The sequence below is a fragment of the Amphiura filiformis genome, chromosome 8 (genome assembly GCF_039555335.1).
Source record: "Amphiura filiformis chromosome 8, Afil_fr2py, whole genome shotgun sequence".
Lineage (NCBI taxonomy): Eukaryota > Metazoa > Echinodermata > Ophiuroidea > Amphilepidida > Amphiuridae > Amphiura > Amphiura filiformis.
Genome location: NC_092635.1, coordinates 3,823,125 through 3,840,596, shown reverse-complemented (window position 1 = coordinate 3,840,596; position 17,472 = coordinate 3,823,125). Strand labels below are relative to the sequence as shown.

The 17,472-nt window shown below is 36.7% G+C and overlaps 1 protein-coding gene across 1 annotated transcript in view; it reads left to right on the top strand.

The window, feature by feature from the left end:
* Positions 1-17,472, top strand: part of LOC140158426 (serine/threonine-protein kinase ATR-like) — a 72,380-nt gene that overhangs the window by 14,278 nt on the left and 40,630 nt on the right. The window contains exons 13-33 of the mRNA XM_072181517.1: positions 140-266; positions 799-1,117; positions 2,508-2,575; positions 3,208-3,298; positions 4,010-4,104; positions 5,310-5,413; positions 5,806-5,904; positions 6,623-6,807; positions 7,299-7,431; positions 8,423-8,581; positions 9,350-9,446; positions 9,584-9,781; positions 10,327-10,422; positions 11,188-11,289; positions 11,720-11,989; positions 12,686-12,843; positions 13,659-13,778; positions 14,619-14,838; positions 15,417-15,485; positions 15,702-15,839; positions 16,518-16,672. Coding sequence (XP_072037618.1) covers positions 140-266; positions 799-1,117; positions 2,508-2,575; positions 3,208-3,298; positions 4,010-4,104; positions 5,310-5,413; positions 5,806-5,904; positions 6,623-6,807; positions 7,299-7,431; positions 8,423-8,581; positions 9,350-9,446; positions 9,584-9,781; positions 10,327-10,422; positions 11,188-11,289; positions 11,720-11,989; positions 12,686-12,843; positions 13,659-13,778; positions 14,619-14,838; positions 15,417-15,485; positions 15,702-15,839; positions 16,518-16,672 — 3,003 coding nt within the window. The remainder of the gene's footprint in view (positions 1-139; positions 267-798; positions 1,118-2,507; positions 2,576-3,207; positions 3,299-4,009; positions 4,105-5,309; positions 5,414-5,805; positions 5,905-6,622; positions 6,808-7,298; positions 7,432-8,422; positions 8,582-9,349; positions 9,447-9,583; positions 9,782-10,326; positions 10,423-11,187; positions 11,290-11,719; positions 11,990-12,685; positions 12,844-13,658; positions 13,779-14,618; positions 14,839-15,416; positions 15,486-15,701; positions 15,840-16,517; positions 16,673-17,472) is intronic.

The window sequence follows — 17,472 nt, the reverse complement described above, 5'->3', positions numbered from 1 at the left end:
TGTAAATGGGATTAAATTAGGCGATTCTCAACAAGCAATATTTGTTTCTATGGCAAGTGGAAATGGCTCGCTACAAATCGAGTTGAGCGATCGCTCGCCTAAACAAACCAGTGATGATCTTTTTCAACTGTTTTCACAGGGATTCTATTGACAAGGGTAACCTTCCAGCAGAAGACATGACACCAATAGTTGAGAGATCACCAACATTACGAGCAGTTGTAGAGAAAGTAGAATCTCTTGGCCAACTCATCAAATCGGATCAAACAGTAAGCTTTATTTACTGGAGAAAATATTTTATATGCTATTTTAATCTTGATTAAATGATTATTATAGCCACACTCATAGAATTTCATTGTAGTCTTTGTCTTTTAACACAGAAGGCTCCACACAACTACAGGTAAATTAAGTAATTCTTGGCCAAGCTGAAACACTCGCTAGTGGATACGCGATAAACACACATGCACATAGCGGGGTACAGAAGAAAGCATGCACACACCTTACATTGCATACATGCTTAGTGCGATACATGGACGCAACAGGTATGTTCGAGCTTGGCCAAGAATTACTTAATTTACATGTAGCAAATAAAAAGACACCAATCCTACAGAATGCACAAAAATTTCATATAGAATACTGTGACACAATACCCCACTACGACACAACACATTTGGCTTGATATTTCACATTTTTAATGAAAACAGTACAGGATTTCTGCTGATTTAAAAAAGTTGCTAATGTAATGAGAAATAGATATAGTAAATTTGATTACACTAATTAATTAATTTGATTTTTCTGTAGGATAATACCCTTCATGCTCTAGAAGGTATTCAAGTAGGCCTGGAAGTACTTCTTTATTCATTCGCAAATTGGGTCGACAAAAGTAGCAGCCAGCATCCAAACTCTTACTCAGCACCTCACTCCACATCACGCACACCAGGAAGGAAAGCACAAGATAAGTGTGGGTTCTATCTGTGGTTGAGACTGGAACAGATGAAAGAGTTATGTAGTGTGTGGAAATACGCCTTGCAAGCGTTGGCTGGCGATGCTCAGAAAGCCATGGTGGATGAAGAGTATAGCAGAATTCTGCAGAGTATTGGTACTCTGTTGGCTGTTTCAGGTTAGTATTGGGCTATTCTAGTTGGAATCCATACATCCTCTATGGAAGACATGACCTAAATCTTCCACACAGGGAGTGTAGATTTTGAATGGAGTTATACATTCAGGTGACCTCATTTGAAATTCACCTTCCCTGTGGGGAAGATTAAGGTCATGTCTTCCATAGGGGTGTATGGATTTCAACTGGAATAGCACATTTGAAACTCATAAGGGAACAAACCAAACGATTAATGAAAAACTGTAAAGTAACTTGTTACAAGGTTGGTCCTCATGGTAAAACAGGGGCATGATTGACAGGAATTATATAAATAAACATAATTTTTCACCAGGTTGGCCTAGCTACTACATATGGGCTATTTGCAGGGAGGAGATAAATTTAAGTAACCACTTATAGGTTCAAATTTCAAGCAGCCTAATCACATAGCTCCTGTGGCCAAGTGGTTATGGCACAGGTCTTGTAAACCTGAGGTCCTGGGATCGATTCCTGGGTGGGATCACTTTTTCTGCTTGTCTCCTTATATTTGCGATGCTGAACCTGGTGAAAAATTATGTCTATTTATATAATTCCTGTCGATCATGCCACTGTCTTTCCATGTTATATTTCCTCTACAGGGAGGATGGCAATTTATTTCTTGCATTTGCGGCCTTAGCTATTATGGGCTATTGGGGGGGGGGGGAATAAGTTTAAGTGACCACTTATAGGTTCAAATTTCAACCAGCCTAATCATGAAGCTCCTGTGGCCAAGTGGTTAAGGCACAGGTCTTGTGAAGTGCAAGGTCCTGGGTTTGATTCCCGGACGGCGAACCTGGTGATAAATTATGTTGGTTCTCTCCTTCCCCATCTGTAACAGGACAAATTAATAATATTCTAAAGAGTGTATAAGAAATGTGACGTGTCATGTCAAAAGGAGACACTTTTGGGCAGGTTATCAATTTTGAGGTTTTTACATATCTTAAATATAGAAATATTTTGCTCCACAACCCCGTTTCCCCCAATGAAATCGGACATTCCTAAGCGAAGATATTGACTTCGTAAGTTATGGTATTATAAAATTGGAAATTGAGATATTGGCCTTTAAAAATATTATTGACATTGTTGAGAGTATGTTGATACCTTCAAAAATGTCTCAAAAAATACAAGATGCCAGTTATATTCGGTCTGAAACTATCAGACAATATTTTTAACATTAATAAGATCACAAATTTGCAACAAACCCAAAATGTCAAAAAAATCATCCGGGCAGATTTTTGGCTATTTCTCCATTTACGATCCTGCCCAAAAGTGTCTCCTTTTGATATGATACGTCACAAATATCAACATTAATGTCCCTCCTTCCCTTCCTTGTGAAACTAGTTTTGCTCATGATAGATGACATGTTTGTTTCTTTCAGATGTGGTTCACTTTCCAGCATCCATTACCCATCAGTTGACATGGATGATATCACTGCCTTGGCTGCCAGTAAGTAGTATAGTGAATGCATGCTTCATTTTACCACAATGAATTCAAATGAATTATTGTCAGGTTTGGAGAAGAGATTAGAGAGCATCAGATAATCACTATTCAACAACTCTTCCTATTCCTTTGTACACAAGCCAAGCGTTGTTAATCCGTGATGAATCCACAGTCCAGTAGCGTATAATGTGAAAGCAAGGCTACACATTCGCGATACGCTTGATCGCGTAAAATTCGTCATGCCTGGAACTTAGGCGTAAACACCACAGAATTGTTGGAGGCAGCAGTTAACTCATTACCGCTTTATTCTTTAGTTTATTTATTGCTCGTTTTATTCTTTTGTTTTATTGCTAATATCAATAGAGAAATCACCAATCTTCTTGTAAGGTTGAGTGGCAATGACAAACGAACATTCCGAATGAAAGAAGCATGTGAATTAGACGATCTTTAGCTTTGGCAGCTAAAGCTGCCCTCCCGAGGTAAACCACTCAGACGGTGCGGACGCATCGTTGCTAAACGTGATGAACAATGGTGAAACATGATTGAATCCCTAATTACCCTGCTATACTTTTATACAAACACATGCATACTTTGGTTCTGTAATAATTAGTCTATCTCATACTCATTTTCTTCTGTAGATGGATTCCAACTGGTTGGATCTGAAAGTACATGGAGACACATCACCTAAAGAGATTGCACAGTTGAGCAGTAATATAGCTGACAAGATTGGTAAAGAAACCTATTTTACAAGACATCAATACATAATAAAACAGTTTATTATGAAGTATAAAATGTCAATCACTTGCACACCTGCAAAAATGAAGCTGTGGTATTGCTTCCTGATCCAAAGTACATTGCATTAATGGGGAATGTGAAAGTGGACTATCAACAACAAATGATCTAATTAACAATCGAAAAATGACGAAATGTGAGACTGGAAGAAGGAATATGCAGAGTTGTTTGGTACAAAAGTGTTTGCCTAATGCTCCATGTAATAGACGTGATATTACTATTATTAACACAATGGAGCAAGACATGGCTTTTTTATGAACAGGCATGCGCTATTCAAACTTTTCCAATTCCATCTGTCAGTGACCATTTGCCTATCATAACTCAGTCAGTGTGTGTACAATAAGTCAACTGCCTCACTTGCATAGAGTTTTGTCACTGGGAACAAGATATTAGTAACTGTTTGCGACTTATTAATGACCGGGCAAGTTACTAATTACCTGTGTCATTGTAAACATGCAAAACAATTGCAAGTATGGGGGAAAGTGTGATTCAGCAGTTACAAATCCCTCTTAAACATGCTTTTAATTCTAAAATCAAATTTGCATGTAGGTATGTTCGGATTTTTTTTCCTTTTAATTATCACTAACAAAACTGGTTGAAATGTAATTCAAGTGACAGGTGTTATTTATGATTATTATCAATCTGCAGATCCTGCTAGCCAAGCACAATGTATAGAAGTAGCCGGTTTGTTTCTAAGAGAAGCAACACCTAAATGGAGAACACATCTATTCAGGGCTGCAATGGTAAGTGTCTTCCTGAATGATTCGCTAAAGCTATACATCTGAAATTGAACATGCATAGAAAAACATGATTGGGCTATTCCAGATGTATTCCGCACCCCCCCCTATGGAAGACACTTCCGGAATTCGGGGCTAAATTGACAGCCGGAATTCACATGTCAGGAAAACCCCATGGAAGACACAGCCGGAATTGTGGTAATATGTCCAATATGGCCAGCCGGAATTCACGTAAATGTAAATGTCTTCCATAGGGTTCCAGCTGGAATTAGAACAATTTTTTGTTTCCAGCCAGAATTCAAGTAAATGTCTTTCATAGGTTAATCGACATGGTGATCATAAGCGAAGATTCTGCTGGAATTGGAGCATTTTTGATCATTTTCCAGCCGGAATATTAAGAAATGTGAATGTCTTCCATAGGCACATCATGGCCTTTCACAATCCCCACTCTTGTTTTTTCGCTTATTTTAGCAGCCGAATTTAACCTAATCTCAATGTCTTCCATACCCTCCAGCCGGAATCTTTGCTAAAATGACTGCTGGAATTCTAGACACATCTAATTCCAGCTGGAATTGTATTTTTTTAAATGTCTTCCATAGGGGTGGTACGGAATACATCCATCTGGAATAGCCCCTCTGTGAGCAGAAATGATTGATTTATATCAGCACACTTCAGTGTTCATTCAGCTGCCACATTTATGATCTTACTTTAAAAGGTTCTTTTAGCACTAAGGTTGTGATTGTCCCCTTAACAGCTTCCCATTTCACCTGGGTGTGATGAGAAAAGACTGAATGACTTACAGTTTCTTGAACAAGTACATCTTCAAGCTATCATCTAATAAAGCCTTTACCATGAATACTGCTTATGTGTACCTGCTGTACACTTTGTATCATCATAATTTGTACTGAGTTCTAGTGTTTGCTGTGATCACAAATTCATGCCCCAAGCATGATGCATATGCACAACATGGCAGTACTAGACACATAATAAATCGTGTTGTACATATCGTGGAAAAAATTCTACCAGTCAAATTTGATCATATGCAAACATGTTATGTTCTGCATCAAGCATAACATGCAAACGTGCGAATAACTCTGTGCAATATTATGATACAGGATTTCCAGAATTCAAAATCAGGTGCAAACTCTAACTCACTCCCACCAATGCAATGCCATTAAATTCCTTTTTTCTCCTTATCCGTTTGATATTAGGGAAGTAGCCAAGGTGTAGTGAGGAAAGGTGCAGTGAAAGCTTTCCCAATGTTTCTACACAATATGGGACCCAATTCACACCACTTGATACAAGATATCATTCAGTAAGTTAACACACACATTACTAAAACATTGATCCGGACCAGAAAAGATTAACATAATAATCCAACAACCCATTACTGATCTCCTTGAACCTGGTGTGACTGCAAAACTTCTTGCTGCATGAGCATGATTTCATATATATATATCTACAGGGAGGATGTCCCTCCCCTAAAAAGGGGGATTAACTTGACATTTTCCGAATCTGAAGGGTTTCGCATTTGTTGTAAAATTTAGGAGAGCAAAGCAAGATGAAAAATGTTTCATGAGTGCCCCCCCCCTTCAAAAACATGGATTTGCCTGTGATGTTTACTGTGTTGATGTTTACTGTGTTGATGAATCTGAGTGGTACTAAATCAAGTAAATCTTGTGTCTTTTGACTTGGTTTATTTCCCAGTGATATGATGAAAGATGAATCCAGACTAGTACAGGAACAATTAGCTAAAGCTATGGGACCAATAGCTTGTATTGTATGCAGAACAGGTAGCTTCAAAAGGTAATTACAGCAAAAGTACAAAAGAAAATGGTGTACGTAGCAAAGGAGTGAGAATTGATGTGAAGGAACCTAGGTTTTAATGGTTTTAATTCATTATACGACTGCATAGGAACAATGAGCTAAAGTTATAGAGGACTAAAAAAAGTGTATTGTATGAAGAAAACTATAGTTTAAAAGGTAATTAAAGCTAAAGATTAAAATATCTGGTGCAACTCAATTGTGAAAATGTGATAAAGAATGAAACCAGAGGTTTAATTTACTTTTGAACGGTATGAAACATGAAGCGAAAACATTTAATTTAGGGAGATATAATCCAGTTGTCGTATTCCCCCTTTGTACTCCCATGATGTTCTTCATCCCATTAAGATTTCACCTGTTTTCATTATGTTAATAGTAAAAGCCAGAAAAGTAAAAAGTAGCAGTAAATGATTTATAGTCTGCAAATTGAAAGAATAACTTGATATTTGTTAATTCTCACCAGAAAACTTGAAAAAAAATCTGTTTTGATTTCTACAAAGTTTGACAAAATTAAACCACATGACTACTCCCAGTCTATTTTATTGCAATCTCTTTTAATTTTAATATCCGCAGAGGAAAATTTACCCTGTGAAAAATCTTGAGTGCAAAAACAAAGTGTAATTTTCTTCATCTGCTTTCAAACATAGTATTTTTTTTCTGTATTGTAAATGATTACCATCTTACTTCATATTGTTTTCAGAATGTTAAATTCCACCAAGCATAGAAACCTACATAAATCATTGAGAATAGCATGTTCTGTTTGCGATGTCAGCATTTCCTCTAGTGATAAAGAATTCAGCAAGAAATCCAGAAGAGATGGACTGGATCCGTCTCTTGTCTCACCATTCCTGTATCTCATCAATGGACACAAATCTGTAAAGCATGGTAAGTACTGGTATCAATCAAATTACACATGATCAGAGTGAGCACAAGTCATCTTACCCACATCAAATGGGCTATTGCGCACACAAAAATTACCATTTTGTGTATTCTTGGGCCTGACCATTATGATAAGTTTTTGTTGAGCCTCAAAGTAATAGGTAAGATACTATAAATGAAAGTTCATTTGATGGTAAGCTGACCCCTCCCTCACTCCTTGAGACATAAGTGTGACATGTTGAAAATTCCAACCTGAAAGGTAATTCAATGTCAGTATTTTGACATTGTTTTTACCAATGTAATGAGACTTTTTGACCCCCCTCCCCCCTAACAAAGGGACTTTCATTTTTTATTGGATGTAATCGACTTTTAGTTTGTTCCATAATGAATTACTCTTATGGTCACTTCATTGCTCAGCAATATTGAATTCTTGTAGGCTTGTAATCATGGGCATCATGATTTTCATGACTACTATTATCTCATTTCTTACTCTGTAGCCTTGATAGGAAGCTTCCAACAAGTATTCAACCATCTTGATCTTCAGTCTCCCAACTCAGCAGTCACTAATGTATTGAATTCCTGTCTGGTCATCATAGAGGATCCAGATTTTGAAGTTAGGCTTGCATTCAGGTATGTTGTATTTATTGTAAAGCTGCGCATAAATCAAGCCTGTCATTACTTTGTATTTATGCAAGTGTAGTTAGTTACTAATAGTGTCTGTGTGACCGTTATGTGTGTTGTTTTTTCAGTTTTGGCACATAGGGTTGTTGGGGGGGGGGGGAGTAGGAATAATCAACCAAATTTCTAAATACCCCTAAACAAGTCCTTTTAAGATTGAGTGGGTTTAGAAATTGCTCAATATACTGTATTCAGTGTTATCATAGTCCAATGCTGACAAGTAAGTTTGAAAAACCACCCTAAGCAAAGATGGTATGAAGAAAAACAAACCTTTTTCTGTGAAATCAAGCTGTTTTAGACCCTAAGCACAGATCCGCATTTTGCTTTTTAAAACAACCCATAATCTGTTTTTTATTCATACTGATGCCTGCAGGTATTTTTCTAAGCCCCCCTTCCAAGGGTTATATGGAGAAGTTGCATTTCAAAATTGACCAGCTCCAAAACTAAAATCTCAGTGTTTGGTCAAAACCTACATTGTGGTAACAAAGATGAATTTCACAAACTCCTGCTTGATAATGACTTCACATTTTGTCCAAAGTGTTCTTGTAGACAGTGTTCTTGTAGACAAAGTCTCAAAGAGCATTAAGTAAAATTTGGGATAAATAATTTATCCAAAAATGATTCTTACTAATGACTTACAGGAACATATATGTGACATGATCTGGTCCATTGGGGCCAAAGGAGGCATTTTTGACATTTGAGTTACTATGATTATTACATTATACTTACACTAGGCTATCATATACTGAAAGCACCAAAGGCCTAGCATACTTTGTTCTAAAGTTATGAAGTTTTTTGATGTCTAGTTTCTTATGTATTTTATTGTTTTTTAGTCCATATTTTTACCTTTATCTCAGTTTCAAATTTGCCGCCTTTGGCCCCCATGGACCAGATATCACTTATGGTGTTATTTTTGTGTGTCAAATATTTCCAACCCATACAGCAAGCAAATCAAGTATTTAGTAGGCTGTGGAGTCAAATCTAATAGCACCAATGACCAAGCTGTTGTAGGGAGGCTCAAGTCAGCATTTATGCAAGCTAAGGCCAATGGAAATGCTAAACTACAAGAGACAATAGTGGAAACTATAGGACAACTTGGACAGTAAGTACCATTCAATATTTATTTATTGAAGCTTATTGAAGCTCAGGAAAACTGGCACTATAATAAAGGAGAGAAAAAACCAGAAAAGTTTGGATCCAAACCAGCACACACTCACCCCTACATGTCGTTGAGTTCACCACATGCCACAGCAGCTCATAGCGGATCTGCTGACAAATTTATTATATATTTTCTCAGGCATGTTTCCTTTGTGATCCTTGTATTTAATATTTAATGCCTCGCCTTCACTGATGTCCTGCTAGGACACAGCAGATAGGCTGCACTCCCTCTTTATAATATTTTATTTTAGTAAAATAATTCTGATGTGATCCAATGAAATGACTCATATGAGGATTAAAAAATTATGGGATTTGATAACTCTCATTATCATTGCCTGTTTGTGTGATGAAATAATAGTTAACTAGGGCATATCACTAGGCAATCGCTAGGAGCGTAGTGGTTTTATATGATGTAACTTCTGCTGCTTATCGGAAAAGTGATTGCCAAAGTCACGATCATGCCATAGTGTCAAATAGCAAGCAGTTGACTTACTGGCAACTTTGTCGCTATACTGAAGGCTGGTAGCGATTGTGAAACACTACCAGTGTTTGATTACTAACGATTTTTAAATCACACGCTGCGACGACTAATATATACCCTTTACATTGGTAAATCCTGGTAATCATACAAGAAGTGGTTACTAATAGCGAGGTACTATCAATGATAAAGAAACTAATGAAATGCTACATTATTTGTATCATTTTTTGTCAGGGTTGCTGATGGTGAACTTCTTCTTGTAGCCATTGTGTGTCTTCTAGAAAGTCGTCAGTCCACCAAACCTGTTGTGTGTTCAGCTGCAATCATGCAAGTAAGTGTATTGAAAATAATATCCACAAAGATATATAATATGTTGATCCACTTTGGTTGACTTTAGTGGATGTGGTTGGGTTAAACACAAGAAAGGTGAAAATGATTGATGTATATTTTTATTTTTCTCTTCTACAGTTGCGAGAAATTGCAAGAATGAAAGCTGTTAGCCTGCAGTCTCTGTTCCAGCGTTTCAAGAAACCAATCTTTGAGTTCATGATGGAGGTGTTACATAAGGTGCAGTCATCCCCTGGACCTGGAATCAAGACTACTCTTGATATTGTAACAGAAACGGCTAATGCATTCCAGTTTAGGGATGTCAAAGCATTTCTTCATGTAAGTAGCAAAACAAGAGATGTGGCGTGAAGGCTAAGAGTTGATTATGTGATTGTCTTTCACCAGTTAATAAAGGGTAATAGTGGCATTTCAAACTTACAGAGGTAGTTTTAAGTCAGTTTATATTAAAATAGAGCAGCAATTACAACTACAATGTGTAATGCAATCCATTGCCTGCAGTAAAATCAAAAATATTTTGGAGATGAGACTAAGTAAAGATTCCATTATACTCCCCATCCAGGAAGTCATTATTCCTGGTGTATATTAATGAAATTATTATAGTTTCTGTTTGTTGTTGTCACACAAAATTATTTAGAGCTTGCCAGGATTTGGAATATTACCAACAACTTATAATATATAAAACTCTTCAACACGAACTGTATCTTTTTTATTCATGTCTTAACCATTTCTCTTCTCCATCACTTGTGATTCTCTCTCTTTCTCTCCTTTCTGCTTCTGTTGTTTGCACATTATTTGTTTGAACTCACATCAACCCATTGAGATTCACCTTGTTAAGATGAGCATTTACTTGTGTTTTTCAACAGATGGGTCTGAAGTTTACTTTGCCATACATAGTGAGTCGGGCTAATGTGGAGGACACATCAGCAATCCTTAGAGTCATTGCCAAGACTGTCAACATGGTAAGTGTGTTATTTACACATTCATATCTTTAGGCATACCCACCCAGCTTCCTAGTCTAGCTCCATTAATTGTTTGGCATTTTTGAACCTTGTGAACGTATAGTGCTTTTCTACATAAACTGGTATGATCGCACCACTGTCAGTACTTTGAAAACCTATCAAAAAATGCAATTGTGTAGTCATATATATTTGATGTCAAAATTGTCCATTTCTAATCACATTTTGTGCATTCTGTAAAATCAGTAATTTTTCAAATCTGTTTTCCTCTTATGAATGAAAATGAAAATAATAAATTGTATTAATTAATTTTTGCAATGCGATGTTTCAATTTGTACTGTAGCGCAAAACTGAACATCCTGTTTTCTTTTCTGATTTGTTATCTGCACATTATATGATATATAACAATATACAGAGGTTGTGCGTGAAATTATTGATTGACTCCAAACAAAGGATTTGAACCGGTGTCATTCACCGTAATCATGGCGCAGTGCTGCCCATTCCATCAAATGTTGTCATCAACCTATTTGATCGTAGTGCATTTGTGAGACAAACTGTCACGGTAGATTGCAATCATGCTTTTGTTGAATGCATTTGAGTAGTCCGCCATATTTACGGTATGATACTTCATATGCACAACCTCTATGTATACCTTCCTTCTCATCATTACATTTAGATATACAATAAATAATATCTAAATTACTGACTTGAGAAAAGGTATACAGACTATTGTAGCCATTTGTTTAATGTCATTCAAATCTTTCATAGAATCATAAGAAGATGCTGATAGACAACTTCAAGTACATCTTCTCATATTTGGCAAGGATGTGTAATAAGCAGGAACAAGACAGGGCTCTACAGTACATACAGGTAAGAGAACATGTAATAGCTGATTGCCTGGTAACTGATAGTAATGTGCAAATTCCTTGGCCCAAAAAAATATATCATTGTTTCTTACAGATTGAAGTGTAGGACATTTCATTATGAGGATGAGCCTTGATTATACAATTAAATCAAATATCTGAATACTCTTCTGTCATCCTGCAGATAAATGAGAACAATAAATAGGTGTGTTATAAGCTGCAAGTCTAAATTGATTGAACACTGAGGTACAGCTCTGAGACAAACATTTTATTGTGGGCTCATGTGTATGTAACTAGTCAAAACACATGTTTTGTGTACTTGTTTAAAATATTAAGTTCATGCTCAGGTAAGCTGTACAACAAAGAGAGAAAAGGGTCTAAAGTAAGTTCAGATTATTCTCAAAGGATACAAAACACCATTTTTTTTTTTTTTACAGAGTGAAACTGACATTGAGCTAGGTAGCCTGATCCGCAGTGAAATCTTAAGTCTTCACAACGAACTACTCCTTCACCTCAGCACCAACTACTCCAGAGTATTCAATGGCCTTGCTATGCTAGCAAACAAAGATGCTAACTATAAGGGACCTAATCCTATCACAGAAACCAAGGACATGGCAGACTTCTTACAGCCAAGACTACTGGGAATATTGGCTTTCTTTGATTCACAGTTACTCAACTCACAGATTGGTGTGGATGATAAAAAATTGGTGAGAGTTTGATTAGGCTGGGTAACGGGCCTCAAATTTCAGGGAGGACACCAAGGCCATTGCCTGCCCTTTTCAGCGTTGGTCTTGGTGCCCCAAGATCTTTGTCAACTTCAAGGCATTCTTCATCACTTGTTGGCCTTATTGTGCCCTTCTTTGTCTTTGCCCAGTGGCCTTGAAAATGTGTGCCCCAAAATATAAAAATTCAAGGCCTGTTGGACAATCTTGTTTCTTCCATCGTTTTTATTAAAAACACAATGGGCCAGTTAGTTTAAGGAAAAAAAAGAGCATGGAGGCACATTTCTTCTCCATGAGCTCAATGTTGGAGCTCTCTTAGTCTATACATACAAATTTCATGTAATTGAATGCAACTGATGTCCTGATGGCAGAGAACAAACCATTATCTATCGGCTACCAACTGCCGATGAGGAAGCATTTCAGCTAAATATTAGTTGACTAATTCATCTTTCAAAGTTGCCACTTTTCACGTTTTAGCCTGAATTCAGTTTTTTTAAAGTCCAAATTCCTGTGTTTTTAGTTATTTTCAGCCCTTTTTGGGCTTTTTGGCCTGCATTCACATGTTTTTTCAGGTTTTCCTTACCAGTTTCAGGTTTTTTGAGTGAAACTGAGTGGCATCTGTGATCTTTTATCTTCTCTTATTTTATATAACATATCTCTGAATTTATTACCTTTTTCCAGGCCATGGAGAGTCTTGTATGTATCATGAGACTGATGGGAACCAAACACATCACTCAGGTCAGAATGAAAGTCATGACAACATTGAAAATAGGATTACAATACAAGGAACATGGCTTCCCTATGCTATCTTGTAGGGCTTGGAAATGCTTTGTACAAAGGTAGGCTATATAAAGATAAGTGTTAAGTGCACATCCCTGTAATGCTTTCGGTTCTAGACTATTTGCAAAAAGTGTATTACATGTGTGGACAAAGAACCATGGTAAGGTTAAGTCTACTATAGTAAAAGTCAGAGATAAAGAAACTAGTTCTCATGTGATGATCAACATCCCACAGCCTGTGATTGGGTAGTGGTGTGTAAAAGAAGGTTGATTCATCTGGTGCCTTCATCGGAGAAAAGGAATCACAGAAAATGGAGAATGATTTTAATACTTTTACAAGGCAAAAGGCAACTTTTCTAGGCCATGTTCACATGGAAAGAAAGTTTAGTCTTCATCATGAAACTACAGCCTAACTTTTGAAACAGTTTGCAGGTTTGAAAGTGAAAAACTAATCATAGGGCATGCTGTGATATGCTAAGGCCTGAAATTCAATGATAATTTGTGTGTTAAAAGCAAGCATGCTACAAAGATTTGCATGTGTAGTACTTATAGTGTAGTTAATTACCTACAGCTTGCAAACAAACACACACTTCAAATAGAGGTTTGCTGGGAGCATAGTAAAATAATCTGGCGCTACACAATATTCCCTTCCATCATGTAAAGGTTTATTCAGATTTCCTTTTACAAATTAAGCGTACTGCTAGCCGTCCAGCGCGTATTATTTGCACAAGGTCCAATGCATACGCTTGACGTCGCGCACATTTACGCGATGGTTAAGCTGTCAAAGGAAATCTGAATAAAACTTTAACCTCTTTATAAATATCACCATGTTTATCATAAAGATATCACCATGTTTATCATTGCTTCCTTTGCAGTGTGGATCCATCTTCTTTAGGGCCAATGTTTAGTCAAGTTATAGTGACATTACTACCATTGCTACATCAACTTCCAGAGGAAGTGGCCAAGATATATCACTATCTCATTGTGGAGCATAGGTTAGTAATCATGTTTATTTTCACACTGTTAGCAAATGTTAGCCCGGTGATTTCTTAACTTTATGCCTCTTCCTGTGGTGGATGAGAAGATGAAAAGGACTGAAATGCAAAGCTGTAGATTTGATACAGGTCTGACATATTGTTTCCTACAAAGTGAAAACTGACAAGCAACAGTAATTCCCAGATTGAAATCCAGATTGATCAGCAGAATTTAACCCCATGAGAACTACCTGCCGATTGGCCAAAAAGAAATTTTCATTATCAATTGGGCCAATCAGCAACATTGTTAGAATAATTTCACTACGCAAAATAATTGGGGTGAAGTATTTGCAAAGCTCCATTCTGATTGGTGATTAAAGTGAAAATATAATGTAATTGACCAATCAGAGGCATTGTTAGATTGGCAGGTAGTGCTCAGGGGGTTAAGCAAAACTTTTTCTACCTTATTATTAGAGCTAACTCATTGTCATTCTTGTTTCCAGACCTTTTCTAAAAATAATAATATTTAAAAGTTATTGACAAATTAGTTGCAGAAGAATCAACTCATGCCAATCTGAAAGCATTTCATGTTCCAATTACAACATGGATGCGTGAGTATACTCAAGCGGAGGTCTTCTGCACAGTAGTAGAAGATGATGAGATGATAGTTTCAAGAATGGCAACATTTGTGACATCCCACAAAATGTCCCATCTGTCTGTTTTTGTGCTGTGCTAGTAAAACAGTCAGATCAATTTTGTGTACTCATACTTTTTTGTGCAGAATGCAAATAGCTGTTCAAGTACATTAATGTTTTATGTTAGTGCAGTTAGTTAACAAAGAAATTGAATTGTAAATTTCAGAGACTCTTTCAATGCCTACTTCCATGAGTTATACTTCATGCCGGACCTGACGGAACTGAAAGATGTGAACGCTGTACTCAAAGATCATCGTGATGATCCTTCCAGTCAGCCAGATCTACATACACAGTTGAGACAGTCACTTAGAGGAGTTACTCATGAGAGTGTTGATGTCAGACGTCATGCCTTGTCTAAACTCAGAGATTTACTGCATAAGAACCAGGTAGGAAAATATGCTCATAATTGACAGATGCAGGATTGATTAAATTTAGTAGGAAAGTTTTGACATAATTTTCACTATGTTGTACAAGTACAAAAGAGGATGCAAGGAACTAACTAAGTCTTCAATATTTGGAAAACTGTCTAATTTGTAAGAAAATCACACAAAGGTAGAATTTCAGTTGGGAATAATCATGAAAAACTCTTTAAAATGACAAACACTACTTGCATCATCAGATAAATCTGATAAAATAGAATTTTGTTGTAGAAATCAAAGATGTAAATATCATATATTATGACAGGGGGTTTATAATTTTAAAAAGAGAAGTTTTCCCCTCACAAAGCATTTGAAAATGGTTTTATGCTTCTTTAGGTGCTTGTGGTGGGAGAGGTAAGTAGGAAGTGTTCTTCAAAATTGAATATTTCTCCATATCCAAAGAGTACTGCATTCCCAAGTTTATTTGTTTTCATCTCAATTCACATCAATGTTATAACATGGAAAATGCAAGATAAGGAATACATTATTATTCTCGGGAATATAACCCCTGTGATTTAATTAAAAACTGTTGTTTCTTTCGTCAGGATTCTTTGCATGAATATGTGATGGGAAGTGAGACAGTTGATCCCATTGTTGAACAACTTGTTGCTGTGGTAAGTTTGAATATATGCATGTGATGTTTTTGTTGCCTTCAATGTGATCATACCTGGCCTGTTGTAGTCTGCCTATCAATTTATGTCTTCTGCTATAATGTTGTTGTTTTTTTATGTCATTTTTTTTAAAAGTTATATTATCAAAATTTATTTTATTATCATAATTTTCATCTTTCATTTCTCACCCATGCTACAAGTTGTTGTTTTTGTTCACAGTTGCTGTCTGGTTGTCGAGACCCAGACCCAACAGCCCAGAGTTTATTTGGGGAATGTATAGGAGAGATGGGTGCAATAGACCCAGGAAGGCTGGAAATCATCACAAGTAATAAGAAAGAAGATCTATCCAAATTCCATGTAAGATAGAAGAATGTTCACTTCATTGGTTAATATATATTGGAAAGCGGGAGTTTTGTAGATAGCATGAAGGTGGTCAATGTATAGGAGGAATGGATTCACTAAAATCTGTTCTGGACATGATAACAAGTGATGAAGTAGAAGAATTTTCCAATTTCCAAAGAAGATATGAGAGATTTTTTTTGGCAATTGTATATTGGGAAGATGAGTTAAGTTAACAGCCCAGAGTTTGTGTATGGTTTGTGTTGAAAGATGGGGAAAATGAACTCTGTGTCTTTTTGCGCAGTCTATAATCCGAGACAGAATTAAAAAGACTAGTTTGCATCTGATGTCATTGTCAATCAAACACCCACCACCCTGATTTGTTAGTGGAACATAAAAGGACGGTTGGTTCATCGGTTGCCTTCATCGGAGAAAAAGAGTCACAAAAAATGGTGGAAAATTACGGTACTTTTTGACATGGTGCCTTTAATTAATCTTAAGGCACACTGTTTGACCACCGCATTCAGACACTCGATCAAGATTGACTGACATGTGACGTCAGATTCAAGCTAGTCTTTTTAATTATAGTATTGCAGATATGGATTTTGCATCTGATTCATAAGTAGTTGCATGTGTTCTTAGCAGCCCATGTAATGTCAATTTGTTAATTTATTTCACACTTTTTCTTTTTAACAGACTAGTGTTGAGGATACAAATTTTGCCTTTGATTTGATCAGTGAGTTGTCACGGGCCTTCTTGGCAGCTACCGACACCAGGACACAAGATTGTTCTGCTTATGCCATGCAAGAAGTGCTACAAATATATGACTGCAGAGATACAGGAAAAGACTCGTAAGTAAACTGGTTAAATTCAGGAATTTAGAATCTAAATCTAATTAAATACTTAAAATCATATGATATCGTCGGTCGCAACACATAGTGATTTTCAACATTTTCCGTTTCACATAGTGGCGTATAGATTTAGAATTAGGGGTTCATTCATATATTTTCATGACTAAACGATTGTTTATGCCCGTTCATACATACGCAACATTATGCTTGCTGTTCTCCCTCCAAAACTAAAAATACCATCATCCTACACTAAAAACTACCAGTCCCTTATAATTTTTTAACAGTTTCTCCATCGCTAATTGTAAGAAAACGCTTTCTTGCTCAGTCCATCGTGCTTGGACGCCTTGCTGTCATCGCGACATCACTTTCGCGCTTATGTAAATAGCTCGCGAACATAGACGCGTAATATCCTACTCGCGAAGTCCATCAGTTCTCGCGCGGCTTGTTTATGATCGAACGCCGGGCATAAACGTTGTTTATGCCCGCCTATCGACCAATCACGCATGCTGTTATATAGCGAGTATGTATGAACTAGCTATTATCCTATAATAATTATTCCTGGTTAACTATTAAAGATACAGTTTAATAGTTTGAACCTTAAACTTCAATTACAAATAGAATCGCACCACTGAGAGATAACAGTGGAGGAGTATCGACTCCGTTACTAGCAGCATATCCTTCAAAAAATTTTTGATCGGAAACGTTTTTTGTCCTTCACGTGACGCCACTATGTGTTGCGACCGATTTATATGCATTACGAAAAATTGTAGGCGTGCTTTTTGAGCCCACCAGTCAGATTC